The sequence below is a fragment of the Falco naumanni genome, chromosome 17 (genome assembly GCF_017639655.2).
Source record: "Falco naumanni isolate bFalNau1 chromosome 17, bFalNau1.pat, whole genome shotgun sequence".
Taxonomy (NCBI): domain Eukaryota; kingdom Metazoa; phylum Chordata; class Aves; order Falconiformes; family Falconidae; genus Falco; species Falco naumanni.
In genome coordinates, this window is record NC_054070.1 from 7,727,261 (window position 1) to 7,751,066 (window position 23,806).

Below are 23,806 nucleotides of genomic sequence, written 5' to 3' on the forward strand. Positions count from 1 at the left end.
GCCCATCTCACCTGAGCTGGTGGTAAAGGTTATGTACGAGTGTTCACTGGGGCTAGACCATATGGGGAACACCCACAGCTTGTACATCATTCCCGGCGTCAGATTCGCCAGCTGCACAGAGGAAGGGGTCTGAGCTTTAACAGGGATAGATTTCTCTGTCTTGTTACCTGAGAAACAGAAACCGCACATCAAACCCAGCCGCAGGAGGCTCGGAGAGATTACCGTGTTGACACTGCAGGCAATGCATTACGCTATCCCTAGCTGCTGAGCAGAAATAATACAGCCTGATGGTCAAGGAGCTATTAACGGCTTTGTGATTATTTCTCACTGAGAATAGAAGAAAATCAGCGATGCAGGAATATGCTGGGGGGGTTTGCTGCATCCCTGCTTGCCATGCTGGAAAAAAATACTGGTAGCTATTCAGATCTCTCCCTACTTTTATAGACTGGATAGGTCCTTTATCTGCCCAGCCTCTGGATATTTGAGTATTTCCCACAAAAGCTGTGAAATCTGCCTGGTCCCGCTCAGCTGGATGAAGGTGCTAAGGACTCAAGAAAGGAGCCAATTCTTGTGCTTTCGGGAGTGGTACCTGTGCACTGGTTTTGCTGGTGGCTTAAGGAGGCTTTGAATGAGCTGGATGTTGCAACCTGCTCGCGATTCTGCTTTTGGGGGGGGAGAGTTTAACCCTTCAGCTCAAGGAGGGATGCTCGCAGGCTGGTTGCTGCCAGGCTCTATCCGAGGATGACCTTGTCTTTGCGCTGTGCCGGGAATCGTTGGCTGATGAGCTTAATGCTGAGCATTAAACCATCAAATTCGAAGCAAGCCTGCAGCAGGGCTTTGATTTGTGGTGCTGGAGGTGTGCACCTCCCAGTTCAGCAGTGCTGCGGGCAAGGAGAAGTGTGGGTTTGGGGCCAAAAGCGTGCCGTTTGCTTCAGATGCCACCAGAAAGGGAGGAGAGCTGTGGCTGTTTGGGAAGGGCTGAAATCTCGGAGATTTCCTCCTTCCTGGCCCGATCCTGGGAAGGGTATCCCATGGTGCTGCTGCAGCCCATCCCGAGCGCAGACTCAGCACGTGGGCTCTGGAAGGGCATCGCCTGCGCTTTGTGCTTCCTGGTGATGGGGAAAACCAAGGCTGGCAGGGGGTGGGTTGGGAGCTGAAATACTTGGCATTTAGGGCTTGGAAAGCTGGTGCATATCCTGAATTATGGAAACTGGTTAGAAAAGGGAAGGCTGAGCGCAGCGCAGCTGCCTACGGAGCAAGACCAGGTACCGGCTGCACATTAGAAATTGTTTCAAGAAGAAATCAAGGTCATCTCTTAAGCAATGTTGTAAATGACTAAAAGTGGTTTGCTGTCAATAATTGCACCTAGCTGGTTTATTTTAAATGCCGATTTAAGGCTGGCGTACCAGATGATATGAGGGCTGAAATGGCTGGGAAATAAAGTCAGAGATAAGCAGTAGTCATCACTGCCTATCTATAAAAAAAACAACAAAACCCAACCAACCAACCAACAACACGTAAACATCTTTCTAAACGAGTACTAAAACCAGAGATGCTGGCTTTGAGTTTCCAGACTTAAGTACTTAGCCTTACAATATTAAGAGACAATGATATCTGATACGACAGGAGGTTTGGGATCATAGATGATTCTGCCAACTCCAGGTTCAAGAAAGCTCACCTTCAAAGGTGATTAAAATTGGTCTCCAATTTAGGTAGATACCATTTGGTTTCCCCTTAAAGTTTTGTCCCCTTTCGTATTTTCATATATATATATATATATATATTTATATATTTAAGGCTCTTTAGGTTGTGACCATGTGCAGCCCAGCTCAATGAACAGCCTTGCTCATCTATGTTTCATAAACATCTTACGGCAGTCGATGCAAGATCACTTGTCGGTCACCAGTGTTAGCTCTGGTGCACACTCAACAGCCACAACCATGACCTTTTCCCCTCTCCCATCCCCCCCACGGCCACAGAGCATCATTCCACACACAGTAAGTAATTAAGACTGACTAATAGGTTATAACCGTTGGAGCTGGCAGGATCTCTAATGGCGTCACCACCCTGTAGAGTCCCCACGCGATCTGATGCTTACTGGTGATATACTTAACCACAAAGTCAGTTCCTGCAGAGTAATTGTGGCTCCAGGTGATGTTTGCCCAGTTACTATTAGCCATAGCTCTTATGTCCCATATGGACGATCCATTGGTGGCTGGTGGACAGGTTAGAACAGGAGTTAGTATTTTGGATTATACGCGAATGAGACCCCATCTAGCATCTGGTGTCGGTAAAACCCTACAAAATCATTCCTGAAGTTAATGCTTTGAGCTTCACCTACAAGCGTGCCTACAGGACGTATTTGTTCTTTTCAAGATCCTTAACCTGAAACTTTTGGGGGAGGTTCAGCAGCAGAAGCTCGTTGCGTATGGGTGGTTTAAGTCCAACTGCACTCAGCTTATCTTTGGAGTCTGAAGACTTCTGTGGCACATCCCTGAGGATTTCGGTCAGCAGGGAAATCTGACTAAACTCGTGCCCAAACGCACGCGGGGGACACGTGCGTGAGTGTGCACGAACTCACTGCCACAGCCGAGAAGGAAAGAGTGGGGGAGAATATTGTCACGTTACTGGGTCTAGAGACAGCCAGTGGGGCAATGAAGTCACTCGTTTCTGATTTTGAAGTTAAGGATTGTCGACGTTGCTTTGGAGAGCGGATGAACTTCATTTCTGGTGAAGTAGAGCTAATCCACTAGTTTAGTGTGTATTTAAGTGATGTCGGGTGAGTTACACCTTGGGTTTATCCTTACTGTTATTTACTTCAAGGTGTAGCTCGGGATTTGGTTTGACAAAATACAGACAAATAACTGCAGTCCCTGGGATGAGGCCAGCTCCGTGACCTTTTCCTAAAGGAAATTGCAAGGACCTGACACTGCGGGGTCGGGGACGTGACCTAGAATCCCTCTAACAAATGCCACCTGCGCTGCCACACGGTTGCCCTGTCTGCCCGCATTAGGGCTCATCCCTCGTGTCCCCAGGCTGGTTTGGGACACGTGCGGTTCCTCTGGCAGCTCCTCTTTTCCTCCCTGCTCCGTGGCAGCGTGTGCCTGGCCACTGAATTGCCTATTTGCCAGCAGCAACTTTTTCCCCACGAGGTCACTTTGTAGTGACTGTGTTGCGGTAGCGATCTTGCTTCGTTACTAAGACCTCCCGTTCAGCGACCTGCATCCCTTGCACCAGTTTGTAAGCTGGTTTTGTTCTGGCAGCGCCGTTCCCTGTTTCCTTTCCCTTGACTTGCCATTAGCAGCTCAGCACCGTGTAAGGCTCCTCTGGCTGGGGAGGGCGGTGGTGTCCCGAGCTGGAGCACAAATTTGCATTTCTTAGTTTAGGCCTGTATCTTGAATAAGCAAATTAGTGCATCTTGAATAAGCAAAATGTGCTGCTGATTCGCAAATCTATTTCACTGCAAGAGTATCGGGTGGAGGCGGGTCCTCCCAGCATATGATTTTGGTAGGTTTTTTTTAACCATCCTGAGCTAACCTTATGTAAGGATATAAAGAAAGGTGCCCGGACTGCTTTAATCAGATTCCTAGAGTTAAATGAGTGTCCCCTTTGACATTCATTGTTACTATCGGCTTTCCCTCTTTATGAAGAGCTAACAAAGGCTTCTGCAGCTTTTGCACTTGCGTTTTTGCGTGTATCCTATCCGGCTATGCAACTCAATTCTTTTGATTGCATTCCCTTTTGCTGCTAGCTCAACTTATTTCTGAATAACCTGAATATAAGTCCCTAAAATTATTTATTAACTGTAAATACCATTATAGCACTTCTTAAAAACAAGGCTCGGCGAGATACGTCTCTCCGTATCTCTCAGTGGAACACATACAGTAGAGAATGTGCCTCTACCAACACGGAGTTTGATCATCCCATTTCTAGCTGATTGCAGGAAAAGTTTGTCTTGACCTGATAAATACCTGGCCCACACCTGCGTGTTGTAAGTTAAACGCTTCCCTGGCTCTCCTGTGGGCTCTGGCTAGGTTACATCGCAAAGAGCAGCAGCGTAAACCAAAAGACTTGTATAAATGATGACAGGTCTCTTAGCTACCGGTTGATGTGCTAAATTTGAAGTGACATTCTTCTATAATAGTAACAGAACCCCTTTTTACTGGCAGTAAGAGGCAAAAGAATACTTCTGAGGGCTTTTATAGGGTCTTCCACCTCCTTCCCAAACACTGATGCTAATTCAGCATCACGACACCCCAGGGAGGGCTGCGTTATCCCCGAGCCTGACACCAGGAGGGTGGCACAGAGACCCCCACATTGCCAGGGAGCCGCTTGTGCACCTCGATTCCTGAGCCTGTGCCACCTCCAGCTCCTCGCAAAGCCATTCCCAGAGTGTTGGGATCTCTTTAAATTTTGCCTGTGCCTGTTATTAATCCTGGCTCTGAGCAAGATGCGGGGAAGGTCCTAGTAGGGTTAGAGGGGTTAGAGGAAAAGGAAAGCGCAGTACCCAACTCCTGCTTTGTGGTGGCTGCCGGAGCCCTCTCTGTAGCTGCTGTGGTGGCGACGGTGGTGGCGGGTAGAGTAGTGGCGGCTGTAGTGGTGGTGGTAGTTGTGGTGGTGGTAGTTGTGTCGGTAGTTGTGGTAGTTGTGTCGGTGGTGGTAGTTGGGGTTGTTGTAGTACTGGTTAGACCGACTGTAGTTGGAGGTGGCCCAGTTGCAGCTGGGAGAGGGAAACACTGGCTTTTTAGATGAGGTGGTGTCTCCTCGGGGCTTGCACTCGCCATCCCCGACGTGCAGGCACACGAGAAGGCAGAGCAGCACAGCACAGAGCGGGGGGACCGCGGAGGGAAGCAGCAAACAGCACTGGGAAACACGAGGCTTTTCCCGTCCCCATGCGGGGATGGCCACGCGCCCGGCCGAGGGGCACGGAGTGATGCTGGGGATGCAGAGGGGGCAGCAAGCGGGGGGCTGCTCCTGTGCACCCCCCCGCCTGCGCCCGCGGTTTGGTCCCTTTCCCAGGGCCGAATGACCTGCTTCTCTTTGCTCCGCCGCCGGTGCCCCCCCGCCACCCTGGGCTTAAATCGCATGGAGGGCATGGACGGAGGCAAGCGAGGGGGGTTTGGGGGGTCCTCCCCCATTGTCCCCCTGTGGAGAGCTGCGCTGAGAGCACTCAGGGCTCCCTGAAATAAGAAACAGGATTTATCTCTTAAGAGAACGTCATAATCCCATTTGTAGTGTGCCCGGCAAGCCACAACGACATGAATTCAGCAGCCCCTGGGCTAAACCTCCAGCCTTTTCGAGCTGCCAGTTCAGCTCGCAGCTTCTCAGCTGCTTCCTCCCTGGCTCATCTCCGCACTAATTCTGGTACTGAGTCTGGTGATGGAGCAGCTTTAGCATCATCCTGGATTTTAGCTCATCGGTATGTGATGGATGGTGCTTTGCCATCGCTGCCCCTCACAATTTACATTCCAATTAGGACGAAGGGGTTAGTACATCCCAAGCTGTCCAGGGGGGATGTCTGAGCAATTTGTTTTCTAAATAGCCCCGTCCACGTCTCACCTGTGCTGTGTTTCCAGAGCAAAAGGGTCAATGTGCCCGTTACACAGCCCCCCGCAGTGTGGTTTGAGGGGGTCCTGAACACCACTAAAGCGGGGAGTGTGTTGGCTTGGGCCTGAAAACCTGCCAGCAGAAAACGCAGCTGAAATGCTGCTTAAACTGCCTCAGGTAAATGACCAGAGATTTACCCTGCGGTGCTTGCGTTAAATTATATTTACTTGCTCTCACTGTAGGTCAGGGGATTACAAATCCCCCCGTTAGGCAAGTGAAACCAACTATTTTAAATATGACCCACAAACCAGAATAGCTCTAGGAAAGCACTTTAAAAGGTGTCCCAGAACGAAGCCAGGGCTTTCTTTTTCACCAAGTCCATCCCTGAGGAGGACCAACCCCCAAACCCTCAACCCTCCCAGAGGTCCAAAAGCAGAGAAGAGCAGTAGGTCACTCAGTCCATCTCCCTACCAACCGCAGCTGCAACAAAACCACAGTTACCGGCACATCCCGAAAACACCAGCCCACCCCAACGTGTGCCCAGAAAACACCAGCCCACCCCAGTGTGTGCCCAGAGAGCAGCCCGTTCTCTCCGCGGCGGCACCAACGCAGCATCGCAGCCAGCCTCATGCAGCAGTGCAGCCACAGCAGTGCAGCCACCCAAACACAGCACCCGCCTCGCACAGCCCGTCACCAGCCGAGGGGCGAGCGGGGGTGTCCGGCCACGGGTGGGAGATACTGAGGACGGGGGAGGGAGCCAGGCTGAGTGGGGAGTGGCACGGCTTTGTCCTCGGGTGTTTGTAGCTGGCAAAGCCCTATCCGACCTGGCCCAGCCACGGCGATGGGGGCGTTGGGCGTTTTGCTGTTTGGCGTTTCTTTCACCCGGTTACCGATCAAGGGCTTTGCTGTGTCCTAAGGCTATAAATGAGAAAAGCCTTTCTTGGGTTGAGATGTATTTACACCCATCTTTGCTGATTCATAGTGGTTTTTTGGAAGGTTAAGAGATTAGTGTCACTGGGTTAATGTCACCATTAACCCGATTAAGCTGCAGCTCCTCCACGGGTTTGCGATGTGCACAACCAAACGGTGCCGCAGACACTAGTTATTAGCTAATGCACTCTCAGCATTTTCCCTGTGAATCCCTGGCTCCTTTCTAAGGAAAACAGGACCCAACAAGGCACAAAGGATCTTGCTGAAAGGCAGGAGCTGGTGGAAAACCTAGTACGACCCCCCAGCTCCCAGGCCTGATAGATGTCTCTGCATCGTGCCTCTCCCGCACAGCACCATCGAGGACTGTCTGCATCACCTAGCACTACTGTAATGGCTTGAGCAGAAGGAGAGATTCAGCTGTAATGCTTCTCTAGACCCTAAATACGAAGAGATTATCTGCGATAAGTCAAAGCTTTGCTATCCCTCATGTAGAGTATGGTCTTTATGTATTACATGCAGATACGCATGCACGCAGGTGAAGCAGCAGTGCCAAGACCCTCCTGGATGCTGCACTGACTGTAGCAATTCAGCACGGGGCTGAGCCGTGCTGCTCAGCTCTGGCCAACAGCAGCGCCAGGCAGGATTTGCCCACACCACCCTAGCTCTAGTGGAAGCCAACCCCGAGAGTGGAGCTATCATTGCGTCGGGGTAACACGGCTCGCTCCTGAGCGGGTTTCTGCATGAGATCGAGGAAGGGGTGTCGGGTAAAAATGATCCTGGCAGGCCTAGGAACAGGTGTAAAATGGGACTGGGCGAGTCTGGAAAGCAGTGGTTCAGAGGGGGGAGGATGGGGAGAGCACTGATGGGCAGCACCGTGCCGTAGGGTGGGAGCGGGTGGTGGGAAGGCAGCACCGCGGCCGGCCAGGGCTCCCGCAGCCATGGGCAGATTTAGTCCTAAGCTGCCCCGGGATTCAAAGCTGCAGCCTCATTTGTGTATAAATATGAAATGTATGCGGGAGAAAAGCTCAGCTGGGAGATTTGGGGGAAAGAAGATAAGGGTCATTCTCTAGGCTTTGAAATCCATCCCCTAATGAGAGCTGATTTCTGTCAGGGGGGAGATAAAGGCGGTCTTTGACAGAGATCAGAGCGCTCCGGCATCCCCCAAAGAAGAGGGCACCCCACTGGGGGGGTGGCAGGGGGCAGCCTGCGTGGGGCCATGGCCCATCCTGGGGGTCCCCGGGGGTCCCCTGCTCACTGCCCACTGCCTCAGGGCTAATTAAGGAGTGACAGATCACTCCTCCTGGCTGCAAAAGGGGGGGACAGGGGGGGTGCCACTGCTCCTTTTGAAAATCTAGAAATCACACACATCCTTCTAAAAACGTGGTTGCAATACTCTCTCTGGTATAACATTTCTGAGCTTTGCGGAGTAGCTGGATTTATTTTCTGCGTTGAGCTTTGCTTAAGGGCTTTGGCAGCAGTTGCCTCCAGTTTAGGGACAGGGCTGAGCATCTGGCGTTTGTGTGATGGGGAAAAAAATTTCCCCCCTCTGAAAGCAGGAGGGGGCTGCCGCCTTCCCAAATTCAGGGCAGAGCAGCAGCCTGCAAACCCGTGTTCCAAGAAGGCTTGAAATTGCTCCAGTACGCCCAGGAAACCCAGAGGAAAAGCCAGCACCAGTGATTCCCATTCTCTTGCTCCCACCCTAGCCTAGCCCATCTTCCTGGAAACATCTAAAGGACCATCCAGCTCATTAACAGGCCCCATCTTTGCGAGGCAAATTGCTTTTTCTGTCTGCAAGATGCATTACCCTTTCAGGTAATGGAGACCGAGGGGCACAGTGGGGAGGAGATGGGCTGTTATAATGGACAGGCGATGCAGCGGTCTGCCTGTAGCAATTAATAGACTTAAGTAACGAGAGATGCTTGCAGCAGGACAGCCGTGCTCTTTGCTGCAGCTTGGCTCCTAGGACTGTGAATGGACCAGTAAAAAAAAAAAAAAAAAAAAAAAAAAGAGGCCAAACCTTATGCAAAAAAGTGTGTGAGGCTCAGATTAGACAAAAAAAAAACAACCTGAGAGGAAGAATCATAAAAGCAAAAGGGGGATATTTAAAGAGGGAGCCTCTTAAGAGAGGGACTCAAGTCCTGCTCCGAGTAGTGTCACCGCTCAGGGGTTAATTGCATGGGTTTTTTGCAAAATACAGGAAACAATACGCATCCATACTGCATCTTTAATTATTTAAAGATGCTTTTAATGTGTTGTTGGGCTGTAGTAACAGCTTTCCCTTGGGTGTGTCTGCAAAATAATTAGGCTTGGAGAAATTTGATTAATTTTTCATGAATTTTGATGATTAGCCAAAATACGTTTTCAGAGATTTGGGTGGTTCTTTTTCTTCTCACCCTCTCCCAGATTTTAACAACAGAAGGAAATTGTAATGGCTTTACCATAAAGTGTTCCAAATCTGATGATAGCTGTAAGAAATTCAAGAATAGAAAGGAGCGATTGAGCAACCGCTAAAAGAGAGGGGTCAGCAGTTCTCCCTGCTGTCTGTTTCTAAAACGAACAATAGGATCTTTCTCCTCCGCTTCCTAATTATGGAGACACAAGAAGGGAACAGAGAAAAGTCAGTGTTTTTTCCTTAAAGCCTAAGACCAATACTCTTTATGGTCTCTGAAGAAGTTTTTCCATACACAAGGGTAGTATAGGATCTGTGTTTGCTTTTTTTTTCTCATTCATAGCATAAATGAGAGCCCTTTTTAGATGTCCTCTCTTCCTGTATCACCTCTCCCTTTGTCCAGGTCTGGCTTAGGAAAGGTAAAGCCTTTCTTAAGTAAAAGTCCCTGCATTTCACTTTGATTTCATCAAGCTGGTCCAGTTTCTCACACACATACAAAACAGCTATGACCCTGTATATGTCAGGTTACCCTGAAAAAAAAAGACTTTTTCTTTTTTTTTTTTTTTTTTGTGCCAGCAGCCCCCAGCAAAGAGCGTTTTACTGCAATTTAAGGCAACTTTCACTGTGAATCCATAAAAATCTACAAAATCTAGGTCATTAAGTGGAGATGAATCTACCGAGAAAGGTCAAGCAGTATTTCAATGGAACCCCGTACTTGTCGGGAAGAGAAACAGCCTCTCGGGACAAAAACCGCTCGAGTTGTGTAACAGCTCCCGCCCCCGCCCCATGCCCTAACGAGAAATGACATCCAGCTCAAGAGCAAGACGAAGATTTGTGCTGGATCTTGGTAGGGCTCCCACTGCCTTGATTTCTCCGGCTGAAGCCTCGCACGATGAGGAGGCTGAGTGCGCCTGAGTTAGCGCTGAGCAACCTACTGCTCCACTTACTGACTTTCAGACTTCTTTCAGCTCTGGCATACCGTTTCTCTTTACTGTTTCTCCTAGCAGAAGGTAAAAAACAGAGGTGGGGGACACCAGCGGGCTCTGTTTTTGCAGAATTATCCTTTAAATGGCAAATAATTCATCTAGCTTCCAGTAGTATAAGAAATCATGCCTGAAATGATATGACGCTGGAAGGCTAAAGAGATGGCGTTGTGTTTTCAAAGTTCAGCAATATCCACCGCAAGTAGAAAAGTACTTTAGAAGTTGATCCTGATCCACAAAGAAAATCTGGATTCTTGTGGATAAGCTAAGCCCTGGCTGAAGTACAAGCTGTAGCAGCAAAACAGCCTTCCCAGACTCGGAGGATAGAGATCCCCTAAGCCAAAAGGTTACATTTGTTTTCAGTGTCCCACCGCCCAAAGCAGACCAATCTGTTACCCCCTTTTTCTTCTTTTTGGTAGAGAAAAATACAGTAAGAAAAAGATTGGCATCTAATCAGAAAGGAAAGGGGGAAAAAAAGCAAAATTATTGGGAGGAGAGACATCACTGCAACGAAATAAAAGGAGGAGAAACATCTATGAGGTAGGAAAGCAAAACCTACAGGTGCAGAGAGCAGGTCCTGCACTTGTATCACTTGGGAAGAGTCTTCTCTAAGAAGCTGTTCCTCCTCGGGAAGCCCCGGCAGCCCTGGGGCCGTGTCCAGCAAAGGCAAAGCACGACCTCTTACAGAGCCCTTGGTGCAGGGCAAACCAGTGCTGTTGCTCCAGACCAAAAGCTTTTCCGCAGCATTCAGGGTGCGTTCGGGCTGGCTGCACTCCCTACCCTGCCGCTACCCCCCCCTCTGAGCTTGGACCCGGGGCCGGCCCCGCTGCTAAAATCGTGGCTCAAAGGCAGGGAGAGGGGGAAAGTCACAGCTGCAGCTTTTGTAAGAGGTGGGCGTCCTTTGGGCAACCAGAAGTTCTGCTTTATGCTTTGGACTTTGCCGCTGGGTAACTGGGGATTTGGGTTCCCTTGAAAGCAGGGAGAGGTGCCGCCCCCGTTACAAGAAAAGGTTTCTCTTTGCTTCAATGCTGCTGTAGGAATACGCAATCGAGGGCAAAGCCAGCAATAGCCTCGCATGCAGACATGCACAGCTGTGGCACAAACATTGTCCTTAACCCTTTCAATGGGCACCTGGAAACAAAAGACTTCTCCCTGTACGAAAGCCCTGGCAGCCCTACAAGAACTGTGGGGAGGTGCGTGGCGTGTGGTGCCCGTGTGCTGCAGCACAGACCTGTGGAACAGGTATAAAATGGGATTTTATATGTTGCCAGCAGCAGCAGCCCAGCCTCTCGGGTGTAAAAATGCAGCTTAAATAGGGCAGAGCAGGGGTGCAGGATGGGCACCGCCGAGTCAGGGCTGGCTGGTAAACGTGCTGTTTTGCAGGGCAGGGATGTTGGGGCTTAAGAAAGGAGAGGGCTTTGTGCAGACCTGGTGTTAAAAAACCTCTTTAACAGGGCAACTTCACTCTTATTTTTGCTTGTTCAGTCTGTGGCAGTGACAGCGTTTGGTGGGGTTGGCGATCCCGAGGCATCTAGGAGGCTGTAAAGCGCCGCTCAGAGATATTTTGCTCTCTGCAGCCCCCCCCGTGGAGCCTGCCCTTGTCCCTTCTGCCTGTGGGGCTTCGTTTTTACCCGCCGACATTCCATATGCCCAATTTAGACTCCTGAGGCTTCACCTTCCCATTGAAAGGGTTAATGGAGTGCATGCTTAATTGCCAGCACACGCGAGAGAGCAGAGTGGAGTGAGCCTTGCCCCATGCCTGTTACCTCCTCCGGCTGGTACGGTACCTGGGGTTGGCGTGGCTTCAGAGGGCAGCGCCAAGGATAGAGAGGGGAATACGAAGAGAGCATAGAAGAGAAGGGAAGAGAAAACAGAGGAATATATAAAACAACCAGAACACACCAACAAGAGACTGGGGACCACTTGCACAGCACCACCAGAGACTTGAGAGAGAGGGAGTAAATGCATTAGCCACGACCCGTCACCCTCCTGCGCATCAGAGCCCCTCGCAGAGAGCAGGGATGTCTCCGTGGAGATGGAGATTACCAGTTAAACACACCAGCTCTGCAGCAGAGATGCCAGTGGTGGCGGTTAAGCAGGGTGCTTAAGCAGGTGCTGATATCTAATCCCAGCAAGGACCAGTTTTGACACTCCAAATTTCACCTTTTTCTGGTGAACGCAATTTTTCTGGTGTAATTCTAACATCAGTGCTCGTCCTGCCCTGTGGGGGTTGAAGCCCATGGTGCCCAACATCAGAGAGATGTATTTTATTTAAACTTCTCAGGCGAGTGAGTCTGGCAAGCAGAAAACAACCTCTGAATGTATTAATGGGTTTAATTCTCTTAATCTGCCTTTTTTTTCTTTTTTTTTTTTTTAATTCCAAACTCATCTTTCGTGTAGCCTTACAGCAGGTACCTTCATAGCATTTAATGTTGCACATCGTGCTCACACGCCTGTCGTTAGCAGGACTCGCCTGTGTCCTGTTGTCTCAAGTTTTTACGTCAAACTTTGCCTTATTTCTATCACTTCAGACCGTATACTAATTTTTTCTTGCTGCCTTTTTTTTTTTTTTCCCCCTGATTTTTCTTTGCTAAGCAGCAGCAGCTCGTCCCTTCAGCCAGGGCAGGTGGGGAGCACTGGGTGCCACCATCCATCCGTGTCCCCAACCCTGCGGACAGGGGACCTTACCTTGTCACGCCGGCACACGCTGTACCTGCTATCTCCTGATACAAAGCGGTTAAGCAATATACAACAGCGGTGGGTTACGGCTATTATTTGGCTGGGCTCTGCTAACAGGTGCTGTTACCAGTGTATAGAAACAAACCCAGTAAAGCAAATGTTTGTTTTTTTTTTTTTACATGAAACAACTCAACTATTGACTACCAGCACCGACAACTTCAATCCGCTCCCTGTGCTCTAACAGTTGGTTCGGCAAAGCTCCTTTTTAAAGCAATGACGTGCCCCCTCTCACCTTTGCCAGGGTGTAACTTAGTGGTTTTTTTTTTCCCTCCTAACATATGCAGCCCCATCTCCCATCCTGTCACGTAAATTAGCAATGCTGGAGCCCACCTAAGAGGTGTCAAGAAGCATTTCATTTCCAATGGGTCATCAGCAGGAATTGCTTTTGCTACTTAGAGCCATTAGTTGGGGAGGGGGAGATGGGGGAAAGGAGACAAAAAACTCCATTAAATCAGAGCGCTAACCAAATCATAGGTCTTTTAGCAATTGCTAAAGAAAGGAAAGAGCCAGCTTTTGTCTCCTCGAGTTCCCTCAGGGCTCCTGAACTTTCACTTAGTTTGATGAATGTCTCACAGTGGGCATTTTATCCGATTATGAATCCGGGAGGTGGGGCTTTGCTGGGGAGGGGTCAGGTCAGCTGCTGGTTGTGGGGTGACAGGGAGGTGGCACCGTAGCCCCTGTCTGGGGTTCACTGCCTGGAGGATGCAGCTGCAGCATCCCCTTCAAGCCACATAATTCGGAGAGTGCAGAGGGTCAGAGCGAGAGGAGAGCAAGGTGCCCTCCTGCTCCAGAGCACGTGAGGAAGACCAATGGCTTGGGGGGCAGCATGATGGTCCCCTGGAGCACAGGACAGTCCCCCCTGTCCCCTCTGCATGCAGCATTTCTGCTGCAGTATTGGGTCCTGGCCAGTCTATCTAGCTGTGCACCAGTTCCTGTCTTGTACCGGTGGCTCTGTTGCCCACCTGAGTCTCTGACCTGCGCTTTTTGGCTCATACGTGTACGGTCACCCCCCCCTAACCCCTCAGCAAAGCCAGAAGCTGTTGCTGCTCACATACCTTCGTTCAGCAAGGCTGGTGACTCCTCCACCAGGGTCTCTCCTTCTCCCACCTGGGTCCGTGCGCGCAGGAAGAAGCGATAGCGCGAGATGGGGTCTGTCCTCTGCAGTGTGAACCTTGTCTGATTGGGAGAGAAGTTCTCTACCAGGGTTCGGCCCGTTTTGGATCCGTTAACTGGGGAGGAAAGGCAGGTTGTGGTGGCTTCAGCCTGGTTTCAGCAAGACGCTGTGCTATCTGCCTCAGCACCTTGCCCCCAGGACCGACCTGCCGTCGGTGTGGGGCTGTGTGCTTAGAGCTATAGCTGCTGTTCAATACACTTCATCGAGGGCGGTTGGTGACTTAGTGGCGGGGGGACTTGCTAGCGGGGACGTTCAGGGTTGTACAGGCGGTCGGGGGAAGGCACAGCAGAGTGCCGGGGTCTTGTGCCGCCCCAGGCACCATGCTGGGCTCTACGGAGTGTGCTGCACTCCGGGCAGCACCTCTTTGACAGCTGGGAGCTTGTGTTTGAGTGAGCACAGAAACTACTCGGACTGAGCTTACAGGTCTTGCTAAATCAGAGCTCAAACTTGTTTCCCTGCAGTGGTGGAGTGTGGAGAACTGCTGAGCACCCGCCACGCTCCCTGCTCCACAGCTCCTCTCCCACACCAGCCTGTCTCACCTTGCCATCACACAACTCACAGAATCCAAAATCTCCACTTCCTTACGGAGAACTTTCTGGGCTAGGTGAGGCGGTAGCTAGCAGTGAGGAAAATATTTTGTGACTTAATTATTATCACTAAGAAGATAACATGTGGAACGTACAGGCTTGATATCTAAGGTTGTATCCTGTGAGGACTCCATTGGGATGTTCTGGGTGATCCCACTCCAGATTGATGACTTCCAGATTTGGCTGTCGGATTCTTAAATACCTGGGGGAGCTGGGCACTTGGGAGGAGGATGGGACCAGGAAGGAGAAGGAAAGAAGAAAAAACATACAAGATAACATACCTTACAATACTGTATACATCACAGACTGGCTGATACACTCCGGACACTTATAAATACAGACACACACACAGGTAAGACACACACTAAAAGTCAGAAACCGACTGAACAAGAATCTGTGCCAGAAACCATCTGCCAGCCTGGGGTTTTCAGCAGCGTGAGCGCAGGGAGCAGAAACCAGAGCAGCTCTGCATGCAACCCCAGCCCCGGCAGCAGCGTGCTGCGCTGCGCTCGCTGGGTACCGCACCCGCGGAAGATGCTACAGCCGTGAAGCGGAGCTGTGACACAGCTCAAGTCCCATTTCTGCCTGTTGTACACGTACTCTGCTGGTCTTGTTTACAGCACCCACCCAGCCCAACATTTACATCTCATCTGTTTGTCTGTTGGAATGGTGAAAAATAGTATAGCAGCTCCTCCCATGGCAAAGCATCTTTGTGTTATTAATGCCTAGAGATCTGTAACGGGGAGCTGGTGCACGTGCACAGTGGTCCTTACCCTGAGGAATGGCTGCTTTTATGACTGCTTATTCGAAGCTAGTAAAGGAAGGAAGTCATTATACAGTCCTGAATTAAATTATTCTCCTGCTTTACTCAGAATTGCATGTCTAGACTGGGGGAAGAACTTGGCTCTCAGATCTGAGAGATTAGTGATTTTTATAATTTTTTCTAACAGAAGTTTTGCAGAATATCATTCAATCTCCTAAATATCAATATATAGCAAACAAAATAGTGGTATAGGAAAAAAAACCCACCCCAACAACCAAGTTTCCTTATGACAAGAGTATAATCCACTGTAATTGTTTCAATCGGTGCCACCCATGTGTGAGTTTAGCCACCCCAAATGCTCCGTGCCTCTAGCACGCAGGTAAGCAGCTCAATCAAAAATGCACCTGACTGCAAAACACTCTAGAAGGAAAAGACCTTGTTCCAGTAAACAAGCTTAATTATGGCTGATCAATTGAAAATCCTTAGAAAATGGTGGCAGCATCCAAGTGGATGAAGAAAGAGACAGGACTGAAAGATGCTGTGCTTGTGCAGCCGGACTAGGATGAAGAGGAAGAGGAGGACCCCGTAGTGTTTTGTGTTAATTGAGACAGGATTTGCTTTAGCCTCTCCTGTTTTCTCCTCTTGCATTTTTATAACATACTGTGCTGAAAACATCTGTGCTGTAGGAAGATTCATTGCCAGCTGAAAGTGCAGCTCCAACAAAAAGTTATTGGTGGGTCTATAAATAGCTCCTGTGACAGCAAGAAAATTAAAATCTCAAGTTCATCCTTGACACAAGCTCTTTAAAACAGAAGAATGAAGTGCTCTTGCCTTAAAAGCCTGACAGGGGTATTAGTGACATCCTTTTGGAACAAAAGTACTTGGGTCTTGGAAAGATTTTACTGCCTTTTACTGAGCGAGATGAATATGTGCACTCCTGTTTCACCGACCCGCAGCACCGGGAGGCGCGGTGACATTTGCAGGTCAGGCAGCAGATCAAGGGCACGGTGCTGTGCCTCTGAAGAGGTTTTGCAAACATTTCTCTTGTTCAGCCTAAGAAATACTTGCTGATGCGTTCAAAGTAACCTGAGTGGGATTTTTAGATCGAGGAGACAGTGCCAGTAGGTAGCTCTTAGGTGTAGCTGCAGAGATGTCACCTGCCCTACGGTGACGAAGGCGTGCAGCAGTGCCGTGTGACAGTGATGCTGCCCAGGCTCAGCTAAAAATTATCCCTCGCATCTCCCCAGCAGCATCGCTGCTGAGCCCCCCAGGCCTCTCCCAGCACGCACCCGAGGGATGGGTGCCTTGCACAACCCCCCCCCCCGGGGAACGTACCTCCTTCGGGTGTGGGGAACTCCTTAATTTCACTGCGTGGCCCATCTCCTCTCCCGTTGGTTACAACCATCTCAAGCTTGTAGTTGCTGTAAGGAAACAGCCGGGACACTATGCCCCGGTTTCGGTCTCCAGGAAAACTCACATATTGCCGTTTTTTGGAGACCCACAGGTTCTTCAGCAAACTACTGTCTCTCCAGAAATAGGCCTTCAAGAAACATGCATGGCAAGTGAAGCTTTTCCCATTTAAGTGCAATTGTTTGTTTGTTTTTTTCATTAACAAAGCATAGCAAAACGTTGCCTTTCCAAAGAGCAGCTCTGGGCTGCAGAAGTGTTTTAGAGTAATTAATGAAGCTCCACATCCCTCCCCACCACCCCCCCCACCCCCCAGCCAGGCAGATCAGTGGTGTTACTGGAGGAAGAGGCTGAGCAGAGGGTTAAGTGCTTACCAAAGGTCACAGAGCAAAACCACTAAGCTCAGACTACAAAGAGCTGTTTCTGGTTCCCAGGTGCTAGGCAGCGAGTGACTTTCTACCCAGAGTAGCACCGTAGCGGTGTGCAAGGGAATATGCATCCAGGCACAAAGGAAAGCCTGAACTTGGAAAATCTCCCATTCGAAGCCCCAACTGTAAATCTTATTTCATGCAGAAAGAAGATCCATTCAGAAAATAAACCAGAATGCCAGAGCAGAGGCAGCACAAATGAAAGCCGGACCTAGGGAGCTTGCTTTATGCACAGCAGATTATTTGATTTGAAATGCTGGAACTGTTTGCAGGACACGTGCTTTTGGTAATGTCTTAAACTCTGATAGAAGGTGCTCTCTGCAGACTTTTGCTTGTTGTGAATAGGGTCTGTCCTTTGTAATAAACGCTATATTATTTTACCTTAGCTGTAAATATCCAATGTTAAAAGAAAAAAAAAGAAAAAAAAAACAACAAACCAAAACACAACAGGATCCATCATGCTGTCTTTAGTTGCCAGTTAGTACGAACCGCTGGGTTTAGGCTTTGCAGAGGTTGGTGTTCATTAAAAGATGATGTGGGTACTTTGGGGATGACACAAAATCCAGCCTGTCTGTACTTGTCTGAGGTTGATCCCCCCCTGAACCAGCCAGCCCATGGTTCTGGGGAGCTCTAGAGCTAGAAGACACCTTGCTGCATGGGTAGGACCCCCAAGTCCCTCTCTGGGTGCACAAGGGCAGCCCCGCTTGCTTTTTGAGCACCCCAGCCCAGCACTGAGCTCTGGGGGAGCAACAGGAGATGTCCCCAGCCCCGTCCAGGCACCACAAAGAGCAAACCAAGCCCCTTCGTTTCTGGTGCTGCTCCAGAGGAGAGCTCAGCCTCCGTGTCCCCATCCAGCCATATCCACTTGGGACGGCAGGAGGAGAGTTTTCTGTCATCCCCGTCGCAGGCGGCTCCGTCACCGGGGCCACCCCGCCTTGTGAGAAGGTTAGCTGTATTAATAGTCAGTGCCGAAGAGATTTGGGTTTGCTCACTCTGTACTCCTTGAGCTGTCCCTGGATGGTGTCCAGGTGCACTCGGGTCCAGGTCAGAGCAATGGCAGTGCTGTTTAAAACTCTTATCCTAACATCTGTGGGCGCAGCCTTGGGATCTGAGCGTTCAGGGATAAAGCAGAGTGTACGTTAGGCACCCAGCAGTACCCTGGAGGGTCAGACAGACGGACGGACACCCCTCTGCCCCCCTTGCCATGGTTTTCCCATCGCAGCATGGCCAGGCTGCTGCAGACGGGGCAAGCAGCAGCTCCATGCCCCAGCTCTGGCATCTTCTGGCTGCCCTGTCTGCTGGCAGCGTTTCATAGGTATGATCACCTCCTTTTCTCCCTCCTTAAGTTCAGTTCCTGAGGATTTCCAAACCGGATAAAATAAAACAGCAGCAACGGGCCAGTTCCCAGCTTTTTGCCCCCACCTGGGGTGAGCAAACCCCCTAAGCGTGTGAATACCCAGAACAGCAGCACCAGCACCTACCTCTGCCCCCGTGCTTTCTCCCCGACATGTGCATGCTTGAAAAGTTGACTATTGTCACTGCTTCCACAGGAAGGGGGGAAGGAAAACAAAGGACAAAAACCCCCAAACAAAAAACGTTTCATCAGCCAGCCATCACAAGAATGGTCGTGCTCCAGTTTATAGCAGGGCTTCCTTCCTACACGCCAGGCAGGGCTCTCCCTCTCCGAGTGAAGGGTCCTGGCAAATCCAGCCCACTCCCACTGTGCCCAGCTGGCCACCGTTAGACCCAGGGGTTACAAAACTACCTGTTATTTCCACCTCTGTTCATTTGAATTTGGTCAGAACCTGCTGTAGGTCCGCTGGGTTTATTACCTCCTCTTTGCAGCTCACCTGCTCATACGTAGAAATCTGCAGTTATTTGTGAAGCAGTTCAGGGGCTACTTTTTTTTTTGTTCAGTTGGTTTTTTGACTTGTCCCAGCCTCGGGATACAGGCAGGACCACATTTGTGACTGGGATGTGATACGGCAACTTTGGGCTCCCTGGTTTACCTCCATATAAAGCGCATGTGCGGGCTTATTCACATCCTCCCAAACCTCAAAATTATTACACACTTTTCCAACTGAAAGTGGAAAAGAAGACCCTGGTAGCGCGGAGACAACAGCGCAGCCAGGTGCTTGTGGAGCTTTTTTGGTGACAGCCTCTCAGCTAGGTCCAGCTCTGCTCCCGGTGCTCAGCTCTTACCCTGACTCCCCCCATTCCTGCCCATTTTCCTTCCCGTTGCCCTGTCTCCGCTGGGAGAAGATGCCCAGAAGAGGCGGCGTCACGCGTGCTCCCTCAGCACAAGATCGCCGATTTGCTCGTAATTACTGTGCCCCATTTTTGTGCCCCTTTGACTTCCAGCCTGGAGACACGGATGGTTAGCTGGCTTATCTGCCTTCCTTCTTGGTACTTCTAAAGTCACACAGCCAGGGCCCCCCACTCCTGCTGCAATTCGAGGAACTGACACCTATTTCTTTCAAAACAAAGCTGCTGGCAGCAAACCGCATGATCCTAACTGGGTAAGGATAAGGGCCATTGAGAGTGTCGGATGCTACAGGTGCAGACAGTGATCCCAGTAGCCCAGAAAGAAGGTGAAAGGGTTAAACGAGGTGGCTGCTGTTCTGGGTGACCAGGTGGGAAGTTTTAAAGAAAGAAAAGCTGAGCCAATGGTGTGTTGCAAATAGGAGCCTGAGCTGGGGCTTTGTCAGGGAGGCACAAGAATCCAGTCCCGGATGAACCAAGGCCACTCATAGCACCTCTCCTCTGAGATGAACTCAGCTCTCTACAGATATCAGAGGCAAAAAAAAATTCATCTGGTTTCTTGGAATACAGTCAGAGTTCATCTGAAGTGAAATCTTACTGTCTTCCACCCTCAGAAGTGTTAATCCGAGTGTTACAGAGAGCAAGGGAGAGGCTCAGTGACTTGGGGTCATGCAGGCAGAGCCCCCAGCAGAATCTAACGGCCAAACCTCTTTCTTCCAACACTTGGAACTGGATTTTTGTGCCAAATCAAGCAGAGCTGTGAGCACGTCCCGGGCACAGGTGCCAACCCACTGACCTCAGGTGGGATCCAGCCCCGAAACACTTACGATCTCCGGCTGAGAAAGTACTCACAATCTTCCCCTGAGTAGCCGATGACGGTGTCAGGCTCCGGTGCTCTGCCAAAGTCATTCTCCGCCTGCACTTTGATCTCGTAGGGTACATAGATGGGGGTGTTCCAGACGACGTGCCTTGGTGTCTTCACTGTCTCGTTGTACCAGCTCCCTCGGGGGTCCCTTCGCCTCCATCTCACGATGTACCTGAGGTTGGGCCCATAAGCTTGAGTTGCATTCAGAGGCTTGATAGACCAAAACAGAAAAAGAAAGTGAGAAAGAGAAAAAGCAACTGTATTTCTCTGCCGTGGAGCTCCAAAAAGTTCTGTTCAGCAGCTGGTTCTTGTTTCACGCTCCATCAGCGAATCCCAAAGGAGGTCAGTACTTTTGTTCCCAAAGGGAGACCTACCCAGTCCTTGCCCTCCAGCACCAAGGCAGGACCAAGAACCCTATCCTTATATTCCAGTCTGTTCTCCCACTGTAATTCCTACCCTCCATAGCGATGCTGGCTTATTTGTGGATGACACCTGCTGGTGCACGGAGAAAAGCAAGGGCTGGTCCGTAAGCCCTATATGCTCAGCATCCTCCCTAACCTGTATCTGCCATCCAGCATCTTTCCTTGTGCTTAAATAGGGGCAAATCATTGTTTTTATCACAAACCTTCTTCTAGGCACTAACAACGTCCTCTCTTGTAAATAGGTGCATCTTCTGCTTTTTATTTATGATCATTAAAGTTCTGATGTTCTGATGTGGTATGATGTGGAGATGCTGTGTTCTCTGTATCTTAGCATCTGTGACCGTAACGGTAAGATGCTGAGTGGCTGTCAAGCACCAAAGAACTCACCGTCCAGGTTATCTCCATGTTGTTTTTTTGGGTCCCTGCACCTTGAACTCCTGTTGGGTTAATTTCAGGACCTGAAATTCACATTTGGGGAAAAAAAAAAAAAAAAAAAGGGGGGAAAAAAAAAAAAAGCAGGTTTTAATGTTAAAATGACCGTTTGAGTGGTTAAAAACCCTTTACTGTGCCAAGCCAAAAGTACTTCCAAGTCAGAAGTTAATGGCCTGATTTTTCCAGAAGTTCCCATTCAGGTTAATGGAACATGAGACTCTGAGCACTCTTGAAAACCAGGCCATTTATTTAGGAGCTTCTTTTTCTTCCCTTTTTTTTTTTTCCCCCCCCCCACTCTCAAAATGTCCTAAATCTTTGAAAGACAGCCATTGTGAAGCAACCTCAGGAGCAAGAGTGACAGTCTGAAAGAAGCAGAGTGATGTCAAAAGCCAACACTAGATGCCAGCAGATACTGCACAAGTGTCTCTGCAATGGTTAAATTAAGAAATGCAGCAAAACCACTGAGTTCCTGTGAATTCCTCATAGGAATATTCCTAAATATTCTGCAAGGTACATAGCACTGGGCACACAAACCGAGACCTGAGTCTTGGTTGTGGACTGGAGCACATGGTTTGGGTTGGAAGGGACCTTACAGACCACCCAGTGCCACCCCCTGCCACGGGCAGGGACACCTGCCACCAGCCCAGTTGCTCCCAGCCCCGTCCAACCTGGTCCTGAACCCTTCCAGGGATGGGGCACCCACAGCTGCTCTGGGCACCCTGTACTAGTGCCTTGCACCCTCATAGCATCAACCTGGGCTCCTGGCCAGCTCTAGCAAAGGGCAACGAATTAGCAATTTTGGAACAAAATGCCTTTTGCTTGTGGCCAGTTTATACTTGAGTCTAATTTTCTAAGAGCCTTCTGAGCTTCCTGTGCTCAGAAAGGATGAAAGACTTTCTTTAGAAAGCTTCTCGGTAAGGTGAACCCAGGCTTTCCTTCAGCAGATTCTGCTGGAGCGACCTTTGCATAAATCTTTCCGTTTGAGTTTGGCTGCTCTGCAGGGTATCAGTTGCGGGCTTGAGGATGCGATATATAAAATTACACCCAGCACACGACTGCGTGGACCAGCTCGCTCGTTCCCTCACCTGTGTAAATCTGTTGCTTTTGCAGGGGGCTATAATCACACCCCACGAGGGGAGAGCCTACACGGAGGGTGGTGGCCAGATGTGAAGACCAACGTCAAGTCACTATGGCAAGAAGGACTGGGAGGACGATACTTACGTGCCCCGTTGGTCTGGTATCGCTCAGAGGGCATGCTGGGCAGGCTGCTGCCCACGTCGTTCACCGCAATCACCCGAAACTGGTAATTGACGTAAGGAGAGAGGCTCAGGACAGCCGAGTTGACGCTCCCAGGGTATCTGGAGTGGTTGTGCCACATGCCGGGTTGGAACCGGTCCTCTTCAAACTGGACGATGTAGTCTGGGGGAGAGGATGGAGAGGTGGATTAAGGGTCAGCTCACAGGGAATTTTCCCTCCACCGTGCAGAAGACAGTGGGAGGGATACGGGGCCGAGGGGCTGGTGGCAGACCTGTGATGGGGCTGTTATTGTCGTCGCCAGGAATCCAGGTCAGCCGCACGCTCCTCTCGGCCAGGTCCGTCAGCTCCAAGTCACGGGGCCGGTCGGGTCGTTCTGTTGGCCGAGTAACAAGACACATCAGGCTGGGATTGTCCCAGGAGCTGGGAATCCCACTTCCCATCGCTTCTCCCAGGAGGGGAAACCCTGGCCACCTTAGCCCAGACCGGTGAGAGGACATGTGCTCTCCGGCACGATTCACGTCCTGCAGCTCGGTGACCAGTGCAATTTTTAAAATACGTATGTGCTCATGTACTAATTGTGCCTGGCGTTGAAGCCCTACGTGCTCCCTCTACCACTGTTGTTACTTGGTGGTGGAAAGTGGAATATATATTTTACACACATACATATATATATATATTTATATATATAAAGCACCTATCACCATATTGATAAACATTCTTTGGAACCACTCTTGACAGCAGAGGTAAGAACAGGAGCCAGTCTGTTAGTACCTCAGCACTCCTGTTTCCAACCAATTTACAAAAAAAAAGAGAAAAAAGCCACAATATTGTGGCTTAGCAGGGGGATAGGTGATCTTACAACAAACTACATGCAGCTGCCCCAAAAAAATAAACGCAAACAAATAGAAAGGACACAAAACCTCAATGAAAATACCTACTTGTTAGAAACGCTCTAGGCACAATTCTGCTTTTTCCACCTGGTTGCAACCCACATGGTCACACAAAAATCAGCTCATGCAATAAGCGGAACAGTCCCAACTTCTGTCCAGGTAAAGGTCAAGGGATTCAATATGATTTTATTATTATTTTTTTTGTCTCCCATCAGGGCTCACCATTTCCAGGTATGGGCAAAGTGATTCTTGCACTCGGGAATTGGCACTGTGGGACACACAACGAGGTGGCCCAGGACCTTCCTACCCGCGGCCATCTGGATGGGTTTTCAAGGGCAACTTGGAGAGGACTTGGAAGCATCAGCTCCCAGCTTTCTCAGCCGCTACACCTAGATTTTTCTGTTGGCGTTATCGGCAAGGCAAAACAAAAGAAATGTACAAAATAAAATCAACCCAACGAATTAGTGACGATTACCTTTTGGTAAGTCTCTCAAACGGTTAGCAGGGATAGCTGCAAGGTAAGACATTGGTTTGTTAACGGTGTTAGTTTAGTCATTAAGCTTGGTGGCCAGAGGAGCACCTGGCAAATACAAAATTACACACACAGTTACAGATTTCAGAAGGATCCGATCCTGCCTGGGGACCAGAGTAGCTACATTCTTCCCCCCGAGACCTCCAGGCACGCTCTGCACACCTTTATTCATATTTGTAGTACACAGCAAAGGGGAAAC

General features: G+C 49.8%; 1 protein-coding gene across 23 annotated transcripts in view; it reads right to left on the reverse strand.

Moving 5' to 3' along the window:
• The window catches only part of NFASC (neurofascin), a 58,932-nt gene that overhangs the window by 17,181 nt on the left and 17,945 nt on the right, over window positions 1-23,806 (reverse strand). For 7 of the 23 annotated variants that reach the window (XM_040616637.1, XM_040616634.1, XM_040616655.1 and 4 more), the window contains 13 exons: window positions 23,551-23,586; window positions 22,457-22,558; window positions 22,150-22,347; window positions 20,884-20,954; window positions 20,062-20,284; window positions 17,940-18,055; window positions 16,448-16,652; window positions 14,445-14,567; window positions 13,644-13,817; window positions 11,637-11,651; window positions 4,508-4,720; window positions 2,099-2,215; window positions 12-167 (listed from right to left, as the gene is read on the reverse strand). In XM_040616637.1, the coding sequence (XP_040472571.1) occupies window positions 12-167; window positions 2,099-2,215; window positions 4,508-4,720; window positions 11,637-11,651; window positions 13,644-13,817; window positions 14,445-14,567; window positions 16,448-16,652; window positions 17,940-18,055; window positions 20,062-20,284; window positions 20,884-20,954; window positions 22,150-22,347; window positions 22,457-22,558; window positions 23,551-23,586 (1,749 nt within the window). The remainder of the gene's footprint in view (window positions 1-11; window positions 168-2,098; window positions 2,216-4,507; window positions 4,721-11,636; window positions 11,652-13,643; window positions 13,818-14,444; window positions 14,568-16,447; window positions 16,653-17,939; window positions 18,056-20,061; window positions 20,285-20,883; window positions 20,955-22,149; window positions 22,348-22,456; window positions 22,559-23,550; window positions 23,587-23,806) is intronic. The other 16 variants (XM_040616641.1, XM_040616640.1, XM_040616639.1 and 13 more) reach the window with 11 other exon arrangements.